The 18,939-nt window shown below is 43.5% G+C and overlaps 1 protein-coding gene across 3 annotated transcripts; it reads right to left on the bottom strand.

The window, feature by feature from the left end:
* Positions 1-6,121: 6,121 nt before the first annotated feature.
* On the bottom strand, positions 6,122-14,012 carry LOC118584297 (liver carboxylesterase-like). Of its 3 annotated transcripts, none has more exons than XM_036188461.1 (12): positions 13,937-14,012; positions 13,178-13,382; positions 11,158-11,296; positions 10,372-10,505; positions 10,032-10,290; positions 8,792-8,890; positions 8,375-8,515; positions 8,175-8,255; positions 7,794-7,938; positions 7,247-7,384; positions 6,735-6,807; positions 6,122-6,308 (listed from the first exon to the last, which is right to left on the bottom strand). In XM_036188461.1, exons 1-12 carry the CDS (start codon positions 14,010-14,012, stop codon positions 6,122-6,124), a joined length of 1,677 nt encoding a protein of 558 aa, XP_036044354.1. The 3 variants fall into 3 exon arrangements, with proteins under 3 accessions (XP_036044354.1, XP_036044355.1, XP_036044356.1); XM_036188462.1 differs by having other exon boundaries at positions 8,175-8,249; XM_036188463.1 differs by lacking the exon at positions 8,792-8,890.
* Between the last annotated feature and the right edge of the window lie 4,927 nt (positions 14,013-18,939).

Genomic DNA, 18,939 nt, shown 5'->3' with positions numbered 1-18,939 from the left:
CTCTGTATCCTAGTATATGACCTATTTTGTAGAAAGTGCCAGGAGCTGCTGAAAACAGTGTGTATTCTGTAGTGTTTGGATGGAATTTTATATAGGTAGCTGTTAAGTCCATTTGATCTATGATATCATTTTCATCATATTTTTTCTGTTTATTTTTGTGTAGTTTCCTTAATTGCCCATCTCCTATTCATCCCTCTTCCATTCTGTACTCACGCTAGTGGCAAGCTCCCACTGGAGAGACATTTATATCCACGTGACAAACAAACACTTTCAGACCCTGTTGTTTCCAACACTGGGACTCTCAGGCCTTCAGAGCCGATGATAAAGCTGCAATACTGGCCCATGAACAGGAGTTTCAGAATCCTAGGGGACCCTGCCTGGATACAGAAAGAGTACAGGGTAAAGATCCTGAACAGATCACTATGAATTCCTGGATGACGCAGTAAGCAACCTCAGACTTTAGGACACCTGAGGACTGGCTAATCTTGGCTCCTTCTGTCTAGCTCCTAAGTCTAGTGCACCCACAGCCCCAAACAGTAGACTTTTCTCTTTAGTGGTTTACAGTGTTCCCACTGGCATGGTACAGCCACGGTTTCACTTGCCTCTTCCAATCAGTAAAGAATTCTACACATTCAATGTCTCCATCCAATACTCTCTGTGTTCCAGACAGTATTTTTGTGTTTTTAGCTCCTACTAGGAAAAGATGTACTTTCTCTCTCTCTCTCTCTCTCTCTCTCTCTCTCTCCAACCTAAGGAATGGCTGGGCTATGTAAGATCCCTCAAGTTGAAAATTACACAAGCAGTTTACTTCTATTACCTGGACAACCTGATGTGTCCTCTTAATCCTGGGAAGCTGTGTAGCATGACTTGGGGGAAGGTCCCCGTGTGCTCTGTCACCCAGTGAGGCATCTCTCAGAAGCCTTTTGTGGATGATGATGGAGACCATAGTAAATATGTACAATGAAAAAGAGCCTCAAATCTGTGTATATTGGACAGTTGTATGTACATATTCATTTGAAAGAGAGAGAGACAGAGACAGAGACAGAGAGAAAATAAAAGTTCACAGATATAGTCTAGACATAGAAGCAGGTAGTCTCATTGCAGATCTTCAACTCTCCATCTTCTCCTCTAAATCCAGTCACCTCAGCTTCATCCCCAGGTCTGCACCAGAACACCAGCCACAGACTCCCTTCCTCCTCCTGGACTCATCTCCAGGAATCCCACAGATCTTCCCTTCTTAATGTCCCTACCTCCACCTATTGCTTTGTTTCTCTCTCCAAATGCAGCAGGCACTCCCTGGGAACCCACAGGCCACTTAGACCAGGGAAGTAAGTAAGGTTATTGCAGATCTTCACCTCTCCCTCCATTCCTCCAAATCCAATCCCCCAGTGTAATCCTCAGCACTGTAGTAGGGCTGCTGTGGTCTCATCCCACTCACTGCCCCCATTCCTGGGGGACTAACTAAAAAACACTGCTTTCCTCACTCCTTTGAATCCCTTCAGATGTCCCCCTACCTCAAGTGCATCTCAATTCCTAAGTTTCAGCTCCCAATGCTCACAAACACATTTTACCTCAAACTCCCAGTGGCCAAATCTATTGAGTCCCAAAAGAATTTTCTATGGCAACACACAGCTAACACACTGTGAGAAGGCAATAGAAACCAAGGGAAAAATCCTCCACGCAACAGAGGAAAGACAAGATGTCAGCACTAAGAACTACAATTTTTCCAAGCCCAGATGCCTAGATGCCAGTGTAAAAACAGAGTCAACCACAGCCTGGGTAAGATGTCTCCACCAGAGCCTAGCAACCCTACCACAACAGGCTCTGAATATTTCAACATAGCTGAAGCACATGAAAAATAGTCTTCACAAATATGATAGAGGTCCTTAAAGTGGAAATGAATTCATCTCTTAAAGAAATGTATGGAAACACAAATAAACAGTGGAAAGAAATGAATAAAAGATGTCCAGACATGAAAATGTAAAGAGAATCAATAAAGAAACACAAACTGAGAAAGATGTGGAAATGAAAAATTAGGAATTGAACATAATCCACAGTCAAGCTTCACCAACAGAATACTTGAAATGGAAGAGAGAATCTCACACATTGAAGACGCAATAGAAGAAATGGATACATGATTAAAGGCAAGATTGACTCTAAAAATCTCCTGGCACAAAACTTGTAGGAAATCTGGGACACTATGTAAAGACCAAAGCTAAGAAAAATAAGATCGGAGGAAGGAGAAGATACCCAGGACATAGGCACAGAAAATGTATTCAACAAAACCATAGAAGGAAATTTCTATAACCAAAAAAAGATGATGCCTATCAAGGTCCATGAGGCATACAATCAGGCAAAAGACCAAGTAATGTATCAAGGTAGACCTATTAGAAACACACTTGACTTCTCAATGGAAACTCTAAATGCCAGAAGAGCCTGGGCAGATGTGTTGTAGAGTCTAAAACAACAGATGCCAACCTATATAATTATACCTAGGAAAACTTTTTATCACCATAGATGGAGAAAATGAGACATGCCATGATAAAACCAAATTTAAACAATATCTATCTTCAAAGCCAGCCATAAGGAAAACTCCAACCTAAAAAGGATAAGTACATTCAAGAAAATACAGGGATTTAGTAATCCAGGCAACAAATACACCAGGAAAGTCAAAAGAAGAGAAACACACACACACAAACATTCAGCATGATCACCAATACCATATCACTGCCACCAACACCAATAGCAACATAAACAAAATAACAGAAATAACAATCATTGGTCACTGCTGTCTCTCATCAGTAGTTTCAATTGCCACCTCCCCCCCCCCCCCGCAAAAAAAGACACAGATGAACAGAATCAATGGGAAAACAGGATCCATTCGTCTGCTGCATCCAAAAAAAAATACACCCTAATATCATGGCTAGATATCACCTCCAGGTAAAGTGTTGGAAACAATATTTTCCAAGCAAATAACTCTAAGAAGCAAGCTGGTGTGGCCATTTTAATAACTGACAAACAGAGGTCAAATCAAAATGAATGAGAAGAAATAGGGAGGAGCTACACACTCATCAAAGGAGAAATTCACCAGGACAACATTTCAGTCCTTAGCATCTATGCCCCAAACACCAGGACACACAAGGTCAAAAAAGAAACACTAACATAGCTGAAATCACATACTGACCACCATACACTGGTGGTGGGAAACTTCAAAACCCATTTGGAAAATGGACAGATCATACAGACAAAACTAAACAGAGAAATGTGGAAGCTAAACAATGTTATAAACCAAATGAACCCAGCAGATATTTATGGAACATTTCCCCTAAACACAAAGAATCTATCTTCTCAGTACTTCATGACTTTCTCCATAATTGACCACATACTTAGACACAAAGCAAGTTTCAACAAATAGAAAAAAATTGAAATGACACCCTGAATCCTATCTGACCACCATGGATTAAAGCTGGATATTAACAACAACAACAGGAACATAAGGAAACCAAACAACTCTCTACTGAATGTAAAAAGGGTCAAAACAGAATTCAGAAAGAAATTCTGAACTTATGGGACACAATAAAGGCAACTTCATGGCACTAAATAACTAAACACAAAAACTGGAGCATTTCACACTAGTAACTCAGCAGAACACTTGAAAGCTCTAGAACAAAAAGAACTCACATCAAAGGGAGTAGATGGCAAGAATTAATCTAACAATATATGGATGAAATCAATAATATAGAAAAATGAGACAAAAATCATTGAAACAAATAATTAATTCTTGAGACAATAATATTGACAAACTGTTATCCAAAAGACTAAAAGGGGGCTAGAGAAGATCTGTATTAACAAGATTAGAAATAAAAAGAGGGATATAACAACAAACACCAAAGAAATACAGAGAATCATAAGAAGATACTTTAAAGAAACACCTAAAGAAATGTTTAACATCCTTAGCAATCAAGGAAATGCAAATCAATACTACTTTGAGTTTTCACCTTATAACATGTCGGAATGACTAAGATCAAGAAGTAACAGCTCATGCTGGCAAGGATGTGAAGAAAGAGGAACACTCCTCCATTGCTGGTGGGAGTGCAAACTTGAACAACTGCTATGGAAATAACCAATTTCTGGGGAATATGAGAATTGGTCTCCCTCAAGATCCAGCTCTGCCACTTCTGGGCATATACCCAAAGCCTGACAACTTCTTTAAATGTTTACTACATGCGTCATGACTTAGCAAATTTGTTCTAGATTGTAAATCCAAACTTTGAATAGATGTGATCACATGAAATCATGTATAAGAATATCCATACAGCTTTGTTAAAAACCAAACCTAGAGCCAAGTGGTGGTGGCACATGCCTTTAATCCCAGCACTCGAGAGGCAGAGGCAGTTGGATCTCTGTGAGTACAAGGCCAGCCTGAGCTACAGAGTGAGTACCAGGAAAGGCACAAAGAAACCCTGTCTCAAAAAAAAAAAACCAAACCAAGGATGGAAAAAACAAAAAAACAAACCTAGGATGGAAGGCCTATACCTATAATGCAACCACTCAGGAAGCAAAGTCAGTGAGGTCATGAGTTCAGGGCTATCCTGGGCTACAAAGAGACCTTGTCTCCCAAAAGAAGAGTAAATAAACAAGTGAAAAAGTTGTGCATAGATTAAGTGAATAGAATGTGTTGTTTGCACACTTGGATGGCATTCCACAATAAAACAAAACAAAACATGTAAAGTGACATAGCCAGTCAGAACATTCTACTTACGTTGCATTGAAGACAAGCCCCAATATAGCAAGATGAAGTAATGTCTTGTTGCTTTGAAGCAGGATCAAAAGTAATGAATGATAGCAAAGGGGCCCAAGGAAAGCTGTTGGTGGGGGACTAAGGTCTGTTCTAAATCTGATGTGGTGGGAGTTGCATGCCTTGAAATTGTCTCAAACTTACTAAACCATACACCTAAAATAGATTAATTTAATTGCATTTAAACAATCAACAGTAGTCAGAGGGTGTATAGTTCATGGGTAGAGCACTTGCCTAACATGCACAAGCCTTAATTAAGATCAATCTGTAGCCCCATAAAAACAATCCACACTCAAGCTACTAAAAATGAGATAATTATTAAAAGTCTAAAACATATTCTGACTCCCTGTTGGAAGTTTAGTGTGTATGTACAGAACTGAAAAGCCGAGGCAAGCCAGCAGTAGGAACGTCAATAAATGCTTTACAGATAGAGTGGAAACAACCTGCATGGTCTGTCTCACTAATATGAAAATCTTCCCTGCCCCCAGTTCAAATCAGCAGGGACCTGATGTTGTCCTTGGGATGCCATTGTTTACACATTCTACCAGGAAAGGGCACAAGATATAATCTTTGAGACCTCCAGCAAGAGACCCGTTTCTTACAACACAGCAAATCCGTGGCTAGCTGGACCCTGAAATTATCAATCTACAAAACTATAATTTGTTCCTGTTTATAACTTATTGAGGTTATGCTTTTTGTTTTGTTCTGAGATGTGGATCTTGTTATCTTGCCCTGGGCTTATGTAATCCTCCTGTCTCAGCCTCCAAACATCTGAGGCCACAAACACTAAGAGCCTAGTTTGTAATTTATTATCTACTAGGAACAGCCTTGTGACTTATGAAGGCCACAGGGCTTAGGGAAATCAGGTTTTCTATTAGCAACTGACAAATATGAAAAAACATGAACTTGCTGAGAGAGGACCTGGGATTTCCTGTAGTCAACATTGTCTGAAGCTTCTGCCTCATTTGAAGAATGTCTGAGGCTTGGAAAAAAAAGGAGAGAGAAAATGAGGAGAGGATGATGGGAGGGAGAAAGGAAGAAAGGAACAAAGGAGCCTAATCACAGTGAAGTGTTAAATAAGATGGAGAAACTGTCAGTCTCATACATCCATATGGTTACAAGAGTATTTATTGAGTCTATTAAATTATGTCCAGAAGGATAAGGAGAAACACACACAGCATTTGTGATACGTGACCGAAAGTGCAAATACTGAGGTTAGAAATGCTTCTGTGAGTGTTGAAACAAATGAAGATAAATCAATGGAATTTGTAACCTCAGGAAGACCCCCATCTTCACTCCAGACACCTTTCTTGTCACAGGACACTAAAGCTCTGCATGCTTGACCTGAGCCCCCTTTATCTCCTGGATCTTCTGGGGCAGAGTCTTGGTCCAGAACTGCAGCTTTCTGGCCTTCAGGGCTCGGCCCACAGCAGGATGGATGTCCAGCTGCAGGTACTGCTCATCATGGGCCAACTCGGGCCAGTACGGTAGACCCACACTGTTTGGGTTGCTGTGGATAGGTCACCAAGAGGGAAGGATAAGGTCACTCTCACCCAAGACTGTGTCCCTTGATTTGGGTCAGAGTAGTGGATAAGTAGGCTAAGGGTCAGAGGATAAATAAAATCTGTCCTAATGATAGAGAATACACGTGTCACCCATTAGTGTCTGGTCCATGTGAAGTAAGGTAAGCTGTCTAGTTTTGTCTATCCCTCTCAGAGCAAAAGTATAAAGAAAAGTACCTCAATATAATGATTCACCCACTAGGTTTCTGTGGGATGAGCAGTAACTAAAGCTAGAAGGTATCTGCCTATGTGTGCCCCGGGCTAGAGAAGACTAAGGTAGAATTAAGGACCTGCACATGCTAATGAGGCACACACACGGGAGCCCTGGATGGAGACCCAGACAAACAGAGTTTGAAAGAGAGGCATATTCTCACCCATGTCTTGCAAAGTTGGCCCAGTACTTCATCATCCTCCTATTTAGCAGCTTCTCTTCCTCAGTGAGATCAACTGTAGACAGAAGTAGACATGGGTCTAAGTTCTAGCTACCTCTTGCAGGTGCCAATTCATGCCCTTCTAGAGCACCCATAGCCCAAACCTGAATACCAGGCCTGGTTTAAACTCTTCCCTTACTACTCAGAATCCAGGATCCACCCAAGCCTCTACTTGAATTCTCTCAGGATTACTCCTACCACAGTGTGCTCTCTTTGCTTCTTGCATAAGGTAGACTAGGAAGGTTCCTATTCTAACCCTGGTAGAGTGTTTGTTTGTTTGTTTGTTTGTTTGTTTGTTTGTTTGTGCTTTGTATTTTTTCAGCTCAGATATGGTGAATACTTTTATCTTGTTCTCTCACAGAGCCTCAGTTTCCTCAGCAGGACTCAGAGCTCAGAAATCCCTCAGGAACTCACCTGGGGTTCCATTGAACTGAAGGAAAACAAGAGAGACTCACCTTCCATGCCCCAAAGGTGGGAGCCAAAGACAAAGACACCATGATCACCATGGTCAGCTCTCACATGGGGTGGCCTGACATGCTTGATGAAGCTGGGCTGGTGCTGGAACTCATAGAAGTAGACAGGAGCATGGGAGCCTGGGAGTGAGGATACATGTTAACATAATGATTTCTCACATGGAGCTTTTTGTCCAACCTTTAGTGACAAGAAACCTTTCTGTATGGTTATCTGGAACCACAGATTAGTGGTGAGCTCCCAAATGGAGAATGGACTATGGGAAACCTTTTGTTTAAAAGTGACCCTGGCATTCCCAGATGAGTAGTTGTGACAAGACATCAAGTGTAACTAACACATTCCCTCCCCTGGACCTCGATAAGATGCCATTCATTTACTCCAGACATAAGGATCTACTGAATTAAGTGTATTCAGGTTCCTGGTATCAGAGACCTGGTGAAGATATGTATCAGGTCTGGACTCTACAAAACCCATCAGGGACCCACAGCTCTGAGCTCCCCCTTCCCTTGGTCTTGTTAAAGATGTACTCATGCTGAAAATGTGCTACTTGGAGTGCAGGGATCACAAACATGAAGTCCTCCATCAACTCTGTGAACTGAGCTTGGAGGGTTTGGGGGTCCTGAACGTCCCCCATGTACTCTTTCATTAGCAGGTCACTACATTCAGGAGGCAACATCTACACCAGGAGAAATCAGGAAGAGTGATATAGGACATGCCCCTGGATAGGTCAGGCAGCAGCCTCTGAGTAAGCAATGTGGCCAGGGATGAAACAGGGAATATAGGGAAAGATATGAGCTTTGGGTGAGCCCACACAGAAACACACACATACAATTAACATTTATTTCTGATCATTCAGTCTGACGACAATATATGGGAGCCCTCTCTGTTAGGACAGGATTCAACATTGCTCACCATCTGTACTGCTGTGCTCTTCAGAACAGCTGGCAGGGTCTCTCTGGTTATAGTCTTTATGACAGGATCAAGGCCCTTCAACTAGGAGGTAGAGGGGAATCTTAAATATAGTATGGGTTGGATCTATATCAAAGTACCTCTGAGGTCCCACCACCCACCATTTGAGTTTAGGTTCCCAGGGTCTTAGAACTAGGACTCACCATAGGGATTCCCCAGCCACACTCATCACTGTCAATACCAATGATGCTGGGGACAGGGTGAAAATCCACAGAGGCCAAAAGATCTCGAGGGTGCCTAGGGAGGAACATCCCATCCACCACACCAGGGATCATAATGAAGGCCTATAGGGCATTAAGGGTCAGTGCTGAAAATCAACCACATAAATATTCTGATGCCCACTGAATATCTACAGCATTTTCCTATTTTCTATCTCATATCAGGATGCTATGCTCACTGCAAAAGAAAGGGTTGCCATCCAAATTAGCCTTCCTTGTTCTTTTTGTACACAGCACTAGAGGACATCTAACCAAAGAGACAAGTTAACTAGTTTGAGTAGCAAGTACGGGCAATCCCACATCCTGGTGACCAGGTCCTCCAAGCCACACAATTCTCCGAACCTGGTTGATAGCCAGAATTTCTGCTTCACTCTTGTCTTGTAGGCAGTGTACCAGGGCCTCAGAGTCTTTGGCCTCACATCCAGACAGGTTGGCAACCATCTGTAAAAAGCACAGAAAATGGTTATCTCATCCATCTCAGAATGGAGCAGAGTTTCCTAGATTCCAGGAGATGTCATTGACCCAAAACCCACATCCTACTGTTTGTTGTGTATGAAAGACTTAAATGGAATTGTTCACATTTTCAATTGCCTAGAGTTGAGAGCTGGGAAGGGTACCATTCTACCTGCATATTGTTTTGTTGTTGGTTTGTTTATTTTTGTGTGTGGTGTTCATGTGTGATAATGGGTATGGTGTGTCATGTTTTGCCTGTGAAGGACAGAGAATATCCTCAGGTGTCACTTGTCACCCCTTGTTTGCATTTGTCTACACTGGCTTAGCTGAATTATGACTTTCCAGGGAGTCTATTGTCTCTACTTCCCATCTGTGCACAGGAGCACTGGGTTTACTGACACATATTACCACCTCTAGACTTATGTGGGCTCTGGGGATTTGAACTTGGGACCTCATACTTGCACCAAAAGTATTAATACCAGATGACTATTTCCCTCAATTCATGTGTCCCAGTTAGATTTTTCTTTTTGTCAAGTTAACATAAGCCACCAACAACTGAAAAAGGAACTTCAACTGCAAAAATGCCTCTATCAGATTGGTCCATAGGTGAGTCAGGGCTTTTTCCTTAAAAGTGACTGATGCAGCAGGGCCCATACCATTGTGGGCAGTGCCATTCATAGGCAGGTGTCCTGGGCTGTGTAAGAAAGCAAACTGAGGAAGTCATGGGTAACAAGTCAGTAAGGAGTGTTCCTCCCTGGCATCTGCTTGAGTTCTTGTCTCCAGGTTTCTTTGTGAGTGCCTACTCTGACTTATAGTTCATTCAAGTTGGACTATAAACTGTAAGCTGAAATAAAACTTTCTCTTACCACATAGCTATTGGCCATGGTCTTTATCACAGCAAGTAAAAGTCAACTTGCCAATGATGGCAGCCACTGTGCATAGCTTTTCTGTTGTATATCACACTCGGCATACATAAATCAGAGAGGGATGGATTCTAAATTTTATGCCTTTTAGAAATTAAAGGAATGAAGCTATTTCCCATGATCCTTATTCCCCAACTAACATAATACCAGAGTACTACCGGCAAGGACTGAAGCAGCAAAGGGCTGGTATTGTAGAGGGCACTCACTGTGTAAACCATCTCGGATTTCTCAGAGATAAGGTCAGGCAGCAGGGCCACTCCACTCTGCATAATGGCTCCATGGAAGAGTCCTTTGGCCATGGGAGACAAAACAAGTGAAGACACACTTGTGCCTCCTGCTGATGCACCAAAAATAGTGACCCTGCCAGGGTTGCCTCCAAAGTAGGCGATGTTCTGCTGGACCCAGTGTAGGGCAGCCACTTGGTCCAGGTAGCCCCAGTTGCCTCTGGCGTGCTGGTCTCCAGTGCTGAGAAGTGACAGGATTAGGAATCACAGATCTGTCCATGTTCTACTGAGACCCCATTGTCCAGCTCAGTCCCAAAATTACCTGAAGAAGCCAAGGATACCCAAACGATACTGGATAGCAACCATTACTATTTCTTCAGTAGCTGCCAGTTTGGATACATCATGCATGGAAGCCATTCCCATAACAAGTGCACCACCATGGATCCATACCATCACCTGGAGATATCAACACAGACCTCAGAAGCCCCACACCCAGCCCAGCTGCCTATTAGATTATAATCATTTGTGCATCTGTGCAGGTCGATTTGTACACAAATCTCCTAGGATTTCAGGACATGCTGCACAGTTGATTAGTCTAGGCCTATAAGCACATTTCCATTCCCACTTCCCCAAACAGAAAATCTCAGCATGAGTTAGTGGATCTAGATCACAAGGAATGTGATCATGACTCTTAGACCCATCAAAGTAGAGCAAATAGGAATGTCTTAAAGAGTGTCTTTCTTGATTACTATTTAGAAGAGTCATCAGATCCCATTGACACAACACATAACCTGCAGCTAGAAATTTTGGTGATCTCAACATACAACCCTTGAGCACTTTCTAGAGTGGGTCTGCGAGGTTCAAGTTGGTAGAAGAATTCCTGGTTTAATCAAAGACCTAGAGCCTCTTACCTTTAGATTCCCAGTGCTCTGTGTCACACACCCAGGTTTAAGCAGCTCACCATGGCTGGAGTGACCTTCTTGAACCCAATAAGGTAAGACTATTAATCAGGGTCTAAATTACAGTGTTCAGAATTACTTTGTCCCTTCCAATCTTTCTGAGAAAGAAACTTCCTCTTCCCAAGCTAACCACAGTCCAAGACACTCACAGGTAAGTTAGAGCCTTCATGGGCATGAGCTGGTGTGTAGATGTTGAGATACAGGCAGTCCTCGGACATAGAAGTGGGAGGCATGATCAGATTCATCTTCTTTGCCATCTCATTATCCATCAAATCAGTCTGCAGACACCTGGTGAAAATGGAAGACAGTTAGTTCAGGATATGTAATAATCAAACCTAAGTCTTAATTTGCACATTCTCTCAGGCACCTTCAGCTACTGCTTTCCATGATGACCTGATAACATATGATACCTCTCTAAAGTCCCTTCCCACCAAGATAGAGTCCACCGCTGTGGACTAATAGAGAAAGAACTTTCAGGGAGACCTCTGGTCAGATAGTAATATTCTGAGTGCTAGTTGATGGAGACTCCTGGCATTCTCTATGAAAATGATTGCCTTCCTATATTATCATTCATTACTTCTATACTATTTAAATCCTGGTGTGGCAATTAATTTTGACAGTTGACTTGACACAATGTAGAATCTACTGGGAAAATAATCTTAATGAGGGATTGTCTAGATCAGTGGAACACAACTTTACAAATTCTCTGACACTTTAACACAGTTCCTTGTGTTGTGGAGACCTCAAATGAACTACTTTTTTGCTACTTCATAACTTTAATTTTGCCACTGTTATGAATAGTAGTAGTATGATATTCAGGATATCTGATATTTGACCTCTGTGGGATAGCACCCACAGGTTGAGTACTACTGGCCTACATCCTGTTGGTCTCTGTGTCTGTGACAAATTATCTTGATTATGTAAATTGAGATAGGAACATTTGTCTATTATAGGAGGTACCATTCCCTAGGAAGTGGCTTCTGAATTGTATAAGAATGGAAAGAGTAAGTGAAGCATTAGCAGGAATGCTTATGTCTGTAGTGATATGTAAGTAAAGCTTTTATGTCCAGCTTTAAGTGAAATGCCTTTGTGTCTGAATTTGAGAGAATTGTTTCATCAAAGCCATTGCTATGTTTGAGTTAATCAGTAGAGGCTCAGAAATTGTTTTGGAACTGTTTAAGCCTTGAAGAAATGTTTCTCTGGAGAGTCTGTACTTGGTGCTATTTGAGAACTTGGAGCTACACTAACCTTTGTCCTGAGACAGTCATTGCAGACCTGGCATTCTTACTTTTGATTACAATTGCTATAATCAAAGGGGACTGAGATATGTGTGGGTTGTCTACTCTTGTGAGCAAAGAGGACTTTGGTAGTTGGAACCTTTCCCAGCCCCAATTAACATTTTGTATGTTTGAATAAAATAACTGGAGTGAGGTAACTGTGTCAGTCTTTTCAAAAATGCTGTACCCCTCTGCTCCTTCAGAAAATGAAGGTTTTGCATCTTAGTGAGCTTCTCTCCCCAATGCAGCACCTAAGACCCAACATCAAACAAGATGTGTCCTTTTTTAGGCTCTGTTCCTTATTGGGGATGTGATGTGATCAGCTAGCTCCCTTGAATTTGTGCCTCTGTGGTTTTTCACCTATGGTTGATTATAACATGGAATTGTGATCCAATAGTAAAATCTTTCTTCACCATGTTGCTTTTGTAAGGTTATTCTATCACAGCAAAGGAAAACAAACTAAAACACTTGGGTATTGGGGATCTGTGCCCACATAGGAACTACAGGGATGAATGAACAGTACCACAGGGGAGTGAGACATTCTCCATCTCACTCCAGAATCTCAAGATTCCACCTTCATCCACATAGTCTCCAGATGAAAGCATGTGTACTTATTTTTAGTCAATGACACATGGACAATGGATGGTCACAGTGACTGTGAAGAATGGCCTTAGTCTCCTCACTGCAGTACCTGTAGCTAAATCCCTGCAGGTTTCAAGCTGTGACCCATGAGCCTAGCACAGTTGTTCTCTAATCCTAAGCACATTCATTGGAAACATGCCTGGGAGACTGCCCTCAGTACAGACTGAAGCTGCTTTAGAGCTGAGATGGAGGAGGCACTGCAGTGTGGCCTAGAACTCAGGCAGGAAGTTCCCTGGGCCCCAGAACTTACATGGCTGGATAGGAGGTTCCATCTCTCACACCACTCCATGGCTTAGGAGGCTCAGGAGGAGCAAAGCGCAGTGGTCCTACAGGTGGCTTGGCAAAGGGAATTCCCAGGAAGGTGTGGACACCAAGTTCACTGTCTTTCACATGGACAAAGCTTCCTCTCACTTGCCCTGTGTGTGTGTTCCTGATGGGGCTGGATGAGTCCTGGCCTGTAAGTAAAGAGATGCCATCAGTTATGATTCTTGGAAATTCCTACCTCATTGTTACTGTGGTACAAGGGAAATGTAAGCCATGTCCTCCTGGTTCAGCTGTGGGATGTGGAGATGCGGTCTTCTGGATTACCTAGAGCTTAACACCTTGTCCTTTGGCTCTCTTAAAAATTGGCAGGGCACTTCCCTAGTCAACAAAATGACAGGCTCAGAGCCACTTGGAATTATGAAGGAAATATTGTCATTATCCACAGTCAGAAGGAGCTCTAGCCACAGCCACACACAGAGGTGGGATATGTCCCCGTTACTCTTCTGTCCATGCTGGCTCCTCGGTACATGGAATTCTTACACATCTCTGACCCTGCATGTACCACAGGGCCTATCATATGGGCTTCAGTGGGGGCATTAGGGGGATGCACAGATCCACACTATCATCTGTCATCTCCACCAGCTCCTTCCTCTCTGGTGCTTCCCTGCCACAAGCTCAGTCTGCAAATCTGCAGAACTGGGACAGCTCTGACCCTGGACCCCTCTGCTCTCTTAGACAGACTCACCATGCACGTGGAGGAGGAGAAGCAGGAGCCCAGAGGCCACAGCATACAGCCAGACAGGAAGTCTATTGAGTGGCATGTTGAATCCCAGACCTAAGTCTGTGCTGCTACATAAGATGTCAGTCTAATAACAACAGGAAACAGAACAGGTTGGCCTTACCCAGGCAGGAATTTGTACCTTTAAGGTGCAGGAGTGGAAATTTATTTGAGTTGGGCAAAGTTCTTATTGTAGGAGAACTGATAAGGCAGGAGCCACAGAGAGCCAATAGCCAGGAGGACGGCAAAGCCACCTCTGCTGTTTCTGCTCTTTCCCTGGCCTCTGGGATAGACACAGCGTGGCAGCTGAAGTTCTTCTGGAATGCCAGGATCCCTGTCCCTGAACATGGAGTCACCATAGTGTAAGGGCAGGAGCTCTAAGTGTGTCCTTCATCCTCAAGATTCCTCAGTGCTCTTAGGACTTATAAAGTAGAGAGTCCAGCCTCAGAGTCCCTTGTCCTTATAGTGATCTTAGGATCTGCAGGTCCCCTTCCTGTCAGGTCATGCTGGTTTCTTTCTAAAACACTGAAATTCTGGCTCCTCTTCCTGTGTGTGCAGCCGTTCAATAACACCTTCAGACCCTAGTGCACTGGTTCTCAGGTCTCCAGTGCTCTGACTCTTTATTACAGTTCCTCATGTTGTGGTGACCCCCAAAGAAAGAAAAAATTTTGTTACTACCTCATTACTGTACTTTTGCTACTGTTATGAATCATAATGTAAATATCTTGTATTCAGGATATCTAATATGTGACCCCATAAGTGGTCATGACCCACAAGGTTGAAAAGAACAGCCCAATGGAAATCCCAGGCATCAGAAGAATCACGATTTTTGTGAGGCTCTATGGTTGTCCTTCAAGCCAATCAATGAAACTGCTAAAAGGTAGTATCCTAGGATGGCACAGGTTTGTCATATATAGGGGGATTGGGATCATCAGGATCTAGAAGATGGGTGATAAAGCCCTTTAATGACAGAGAGAAAATGCTTAGAGAAACAGAGAGACAGACTGAGCAACATTCATCAACTTGGTATAATGGAATATATTATGAGAGAATGTTTTTAAAAGAAGGCATATAAAAAGTATAGGGACAACAATAAAGTCAGAATAATTTAATAATCCAAAAGATGAAGGAGAATTATTGTGTCACAAGGAACCAAAGTGTTCATGGGGATCTGTGGAAGTTTGAAATAGCCTTCCTTACATGGACAGGTTCTCAGGGAGACAGGGATAGGATGCTCTTCTCCTGGTCATTTCTGGATCTCCTGATGCTCCCATCCCACTTCCAGGACACAACTCACAATCATATTCACAAATATATTCACGGATGTCAAGAGGATGTGAACATGAACCACATAGTATCTCGAGGCTCTACAGGGGAGGTGGGCAGAAACTTCAACCAACTCCAACAACACACAAACACAGAGTCATAGAGAGAGAAAGAGAGAGAGAGAGAGATACATACAAACACACATACACAAACACACACACACACAGGCATACACACACACACGTACACACACACAGAGGTACACACACACAGAGGCACACACACTCACAGAGGCACACACACTCACAGAGGCACACACTCACATACACACACACACACACACACACACACACACACACACACACACACACACACACACACACACACACACACTCACAGCATTGTCTGGACCAGCACTGACATGAGAGCTGTTGCTGAGAGAAGCACAGCTGTGACCTTCACACAACATGGCGGCTGCTGTGGTGGGATCAGGAAATGAGGAGATGACACAAAGTCTCCCACTGACCTAGAAAACCTACATGCTCTAAGTGTGGATACTGGGTGAAGATAAGTGTTTGGACACCACAGGTTTGTTAACTCTTCTTTACCTCAGAAAATATCCTGACTGGATGCTGTGCAGTCTTAAGCAGTCCTGATCCTCTCTGCCTGAGAGTGCAGGGAGGCATCCAGTGAGACCCTCCTCCTGCTGTGTGAGTCCTCTCTGCCAGCTCCCACCTCCCTGGCCCTCCCCTCCCACAGCACCATGTTCTGACACTGCAGAATTAGGCAGACCCAATGAGTTGCAACAAGAAAAGTTAAAAGCCCCAAATCAGCCTAGTGACTCTTCTGTGTCACCCTCCCCCATCTGACCACATGATCAGCATCTTTGGTGCCACCTTTGTGGATGAGGACAGAACATCAGCCACTCACAGCCACCCAAGAGCAAATTGTTGACAGTTTTCTGAGTCAAGTGTTCACCCTGTCTGTCGCTGTGACTTTCTGCCTACACACATGACTTACCACACAGCGTCTTTGTCCATGTGTCTCACTGACAGCTTCTGCCTGTGATGCCTGACAGTTGTTGCAACAGACAAAACCTACGGAAATGGTCCTGCTTAGAACCTGCCTGTACCCACCCACAGTGCTTTATCTCCAAAGAAAATCTCACAGTGAAACCCTGTGTAATCAAGCAACATTTTCTTCTTGCTGGAAGTTAAAAAGCCATATTCCAGATCAGGAGTCATTGGTGAAAATCACATTAGGTGAACATATGTTTTCTTTTTCTTCTTTTTGTATTTGTTTTGATTTTTGAGACAGAGTATTGTATGTAGTCCAGAGTGGCCTGCTATCTCAGCTTCTCAGGTTCTGGGTTCACAGGTGTGTCACAAACCCTGCAGCTATTATGATCTTTCTAGATAATCCTGGGCATTCTCTCTAAGCCTCCACCACTTGATGTTCCCATGGATGACGCAGGCTAGGATGAGATAGAAGAAGACAGAACACACTCCCTCCCTCTTACAGTTGTCACTGACTCTGAGCTCAGGAATCCAAAGAAGGGATATTCCACACAGTAGCCACGAGTGAGTCAGGCAGATCTTTATGCATGGAGAACCCTCCTGACCTCCCTGAGCCTGGTGCCCCAAAGCAGGAGTCACGGGTGAGGTGAGTTCAGAGGATCTGACTAGGTAGGCTCAGGAAGAAGTCACAAAGTTTTCACTATCAGAGTGCAGAGGCCCAGCAGGAGGTCAACAAGGTTCACACTAGGAGAGTGTAAGTTCAGCACACATACCCGAACATGAAGCCATTCTGGCTCAACTTCTGATAAGGGCCTGTGAGTTGCTGATAGGCCCAGACCACACATGCCTTTTGCTCCTGAATCCAATCTGCCCTTGCCCCAGCATAGTTGCATGATGAAGGAAACCCAGGGACCACTAAGGTTAACTGGAGGAATGAGGGGCACTGGGAATCTGTGTATGCTCCAATAACTTTATACCTTTTGATGGCTGCCAGTCCACTGTTCTGTCCTTGGGGCTGACACACTCACAGATAGATATCTATCTGACAACATGAATGTATTATATCATTATTATCCACAAGCCCAATAGCAGCCACAGCAACAAAAGCACTGAGGGAAAAGTTGCATCTGCTCCTTCATTCCCTGATCTACAGGTCCAGCACAACTCAGATCCCCTACTACTGAGCTGGTTCCTAAGTATTGGTGACCTCCTCCTGTATAGTGATGCTTTTCTTGGGAGAAGACTACTCTGTGTGCTGGATCTGGGCATTTGGAATCAGTCCTCTCCTTCCACAATCTGGACTCTGGGGTTGAACTCTGGCCACCAGCTCAGAGGCAGGTACCTTTACCTGCTGAGTCATTTACAGGCTCTGGTAAGGGAATTTGAGAACACACATTTCCCATAATTTCTTCTGACATGTCTATGAGTTACTGCTTCTCTGTAATATCAGCCTCTGACTCTGCAGAACTTACCAGTTTAATCTAAGGGTCCCTATGTCCCCTTGGGAGTTTCCCCTGAATGAGAAGGAGAAACAGGAGCCCATAGGCCATAGCATTTAACCAGTTAGGAAGTTAGTCCGGTGGCATAATGAACTCCTAGGCCTGAATGTGCTACAGTGAAGTTCACTGGTTGACAATGACAGGAAACAGAATATAGGGACCTTGCTCAGACAGGAATTTGGATCCAAAGTGGAGTAGGTGGCGAGTTTACTAGGACAGGACAAGGTTGTTGATTTGACAAGATAGAGAATACAAGAGCCAAGCCACAATTTCAATTCCTGCTTCACCTTTAGCCTCTGTGGAAGGTACAGATGAGCTCCCAAGGTCCTTCTAGAATACCAGCAACTCTTCCCTTTCACCTGGAATCACTCCAATCACAGTCCTTTCAGCAACAAGACAGGGCAGGTGTTGGGGTGGAAAGGAGACTGCAGAACACTTAAACTGGAAATACCAGGAGGGGTTCTCAAGTAGATTCATGCTCAGTATGTCACAGGTGGAGAACAGAGAACAGGATCCAGCTGTGAGAAAGGTGACATGGATGAAAGAGACCTGCATGTACATGCCCACCACCCTGCAAACTGCTCCCTGCTTTAAGGACTTACAGTTTCCTGAATCCATATTCAGAGTCCTTCATCCATTGAAGTCATGATTTTAAGTCTACACATCATACTCCTTGCTCAAACACAGCTGTTTCATCGAAACACACTGTAAACCTGGCACCTCTGAAGTACCTATCCTCTACACAGTCCATGTCCATACTGCCTTACTTTCATGGCCAGCTCCTACACAAATCAAATTCAGTCCTTTACCCATTCAACAAATATATTCTTTTTTTGTTTGTTTGTTTGTTTTCCCCCTTTGGTTTTTTATTTTACAATTTAATTTAATTTTACATATCAGCTATGGTTTCCCCTGTCCTCCCCTCTCCCCAACCTTCCCTTCAGTCCACCCCCCATTCCTATCTCTTTCAGGTAAAAGACTCCCCTGGGAATTCAGATCAACCTGGTAGATTCAGTCCAGGTAGGTCCAGTCCCCTCCTCCCAGGCTGAGCAAAGTGTCCCTGCATAAGCCCCAGGTTCCAAACAACCAGCTCATGCAATAAGGACAGGTCCATGTCCCACTGCCTGGGTGTCTTCCAAACAGTTCAAGCTAATCAACTTTCTCAATTATCCAGAGGGTCTGATCCAGG

The sequence above is a fragment of the Onychomys torridus genome, chromosome 5, assembly GCF_903995425.1.
Source record: "Onychomys torridus chromosome 5, mOncTor1.1, whole genome shotgun sequence".
NCBI classification, from domain to species: Eukaryota; Metazoa; Chordata; class Mammalia; order Rodentia; family Cricetidae; genus Onychomys; species Onychomys torridus.
This window is presented reverse-complemented; position numbering and strand designations above follow the sequence as displayed.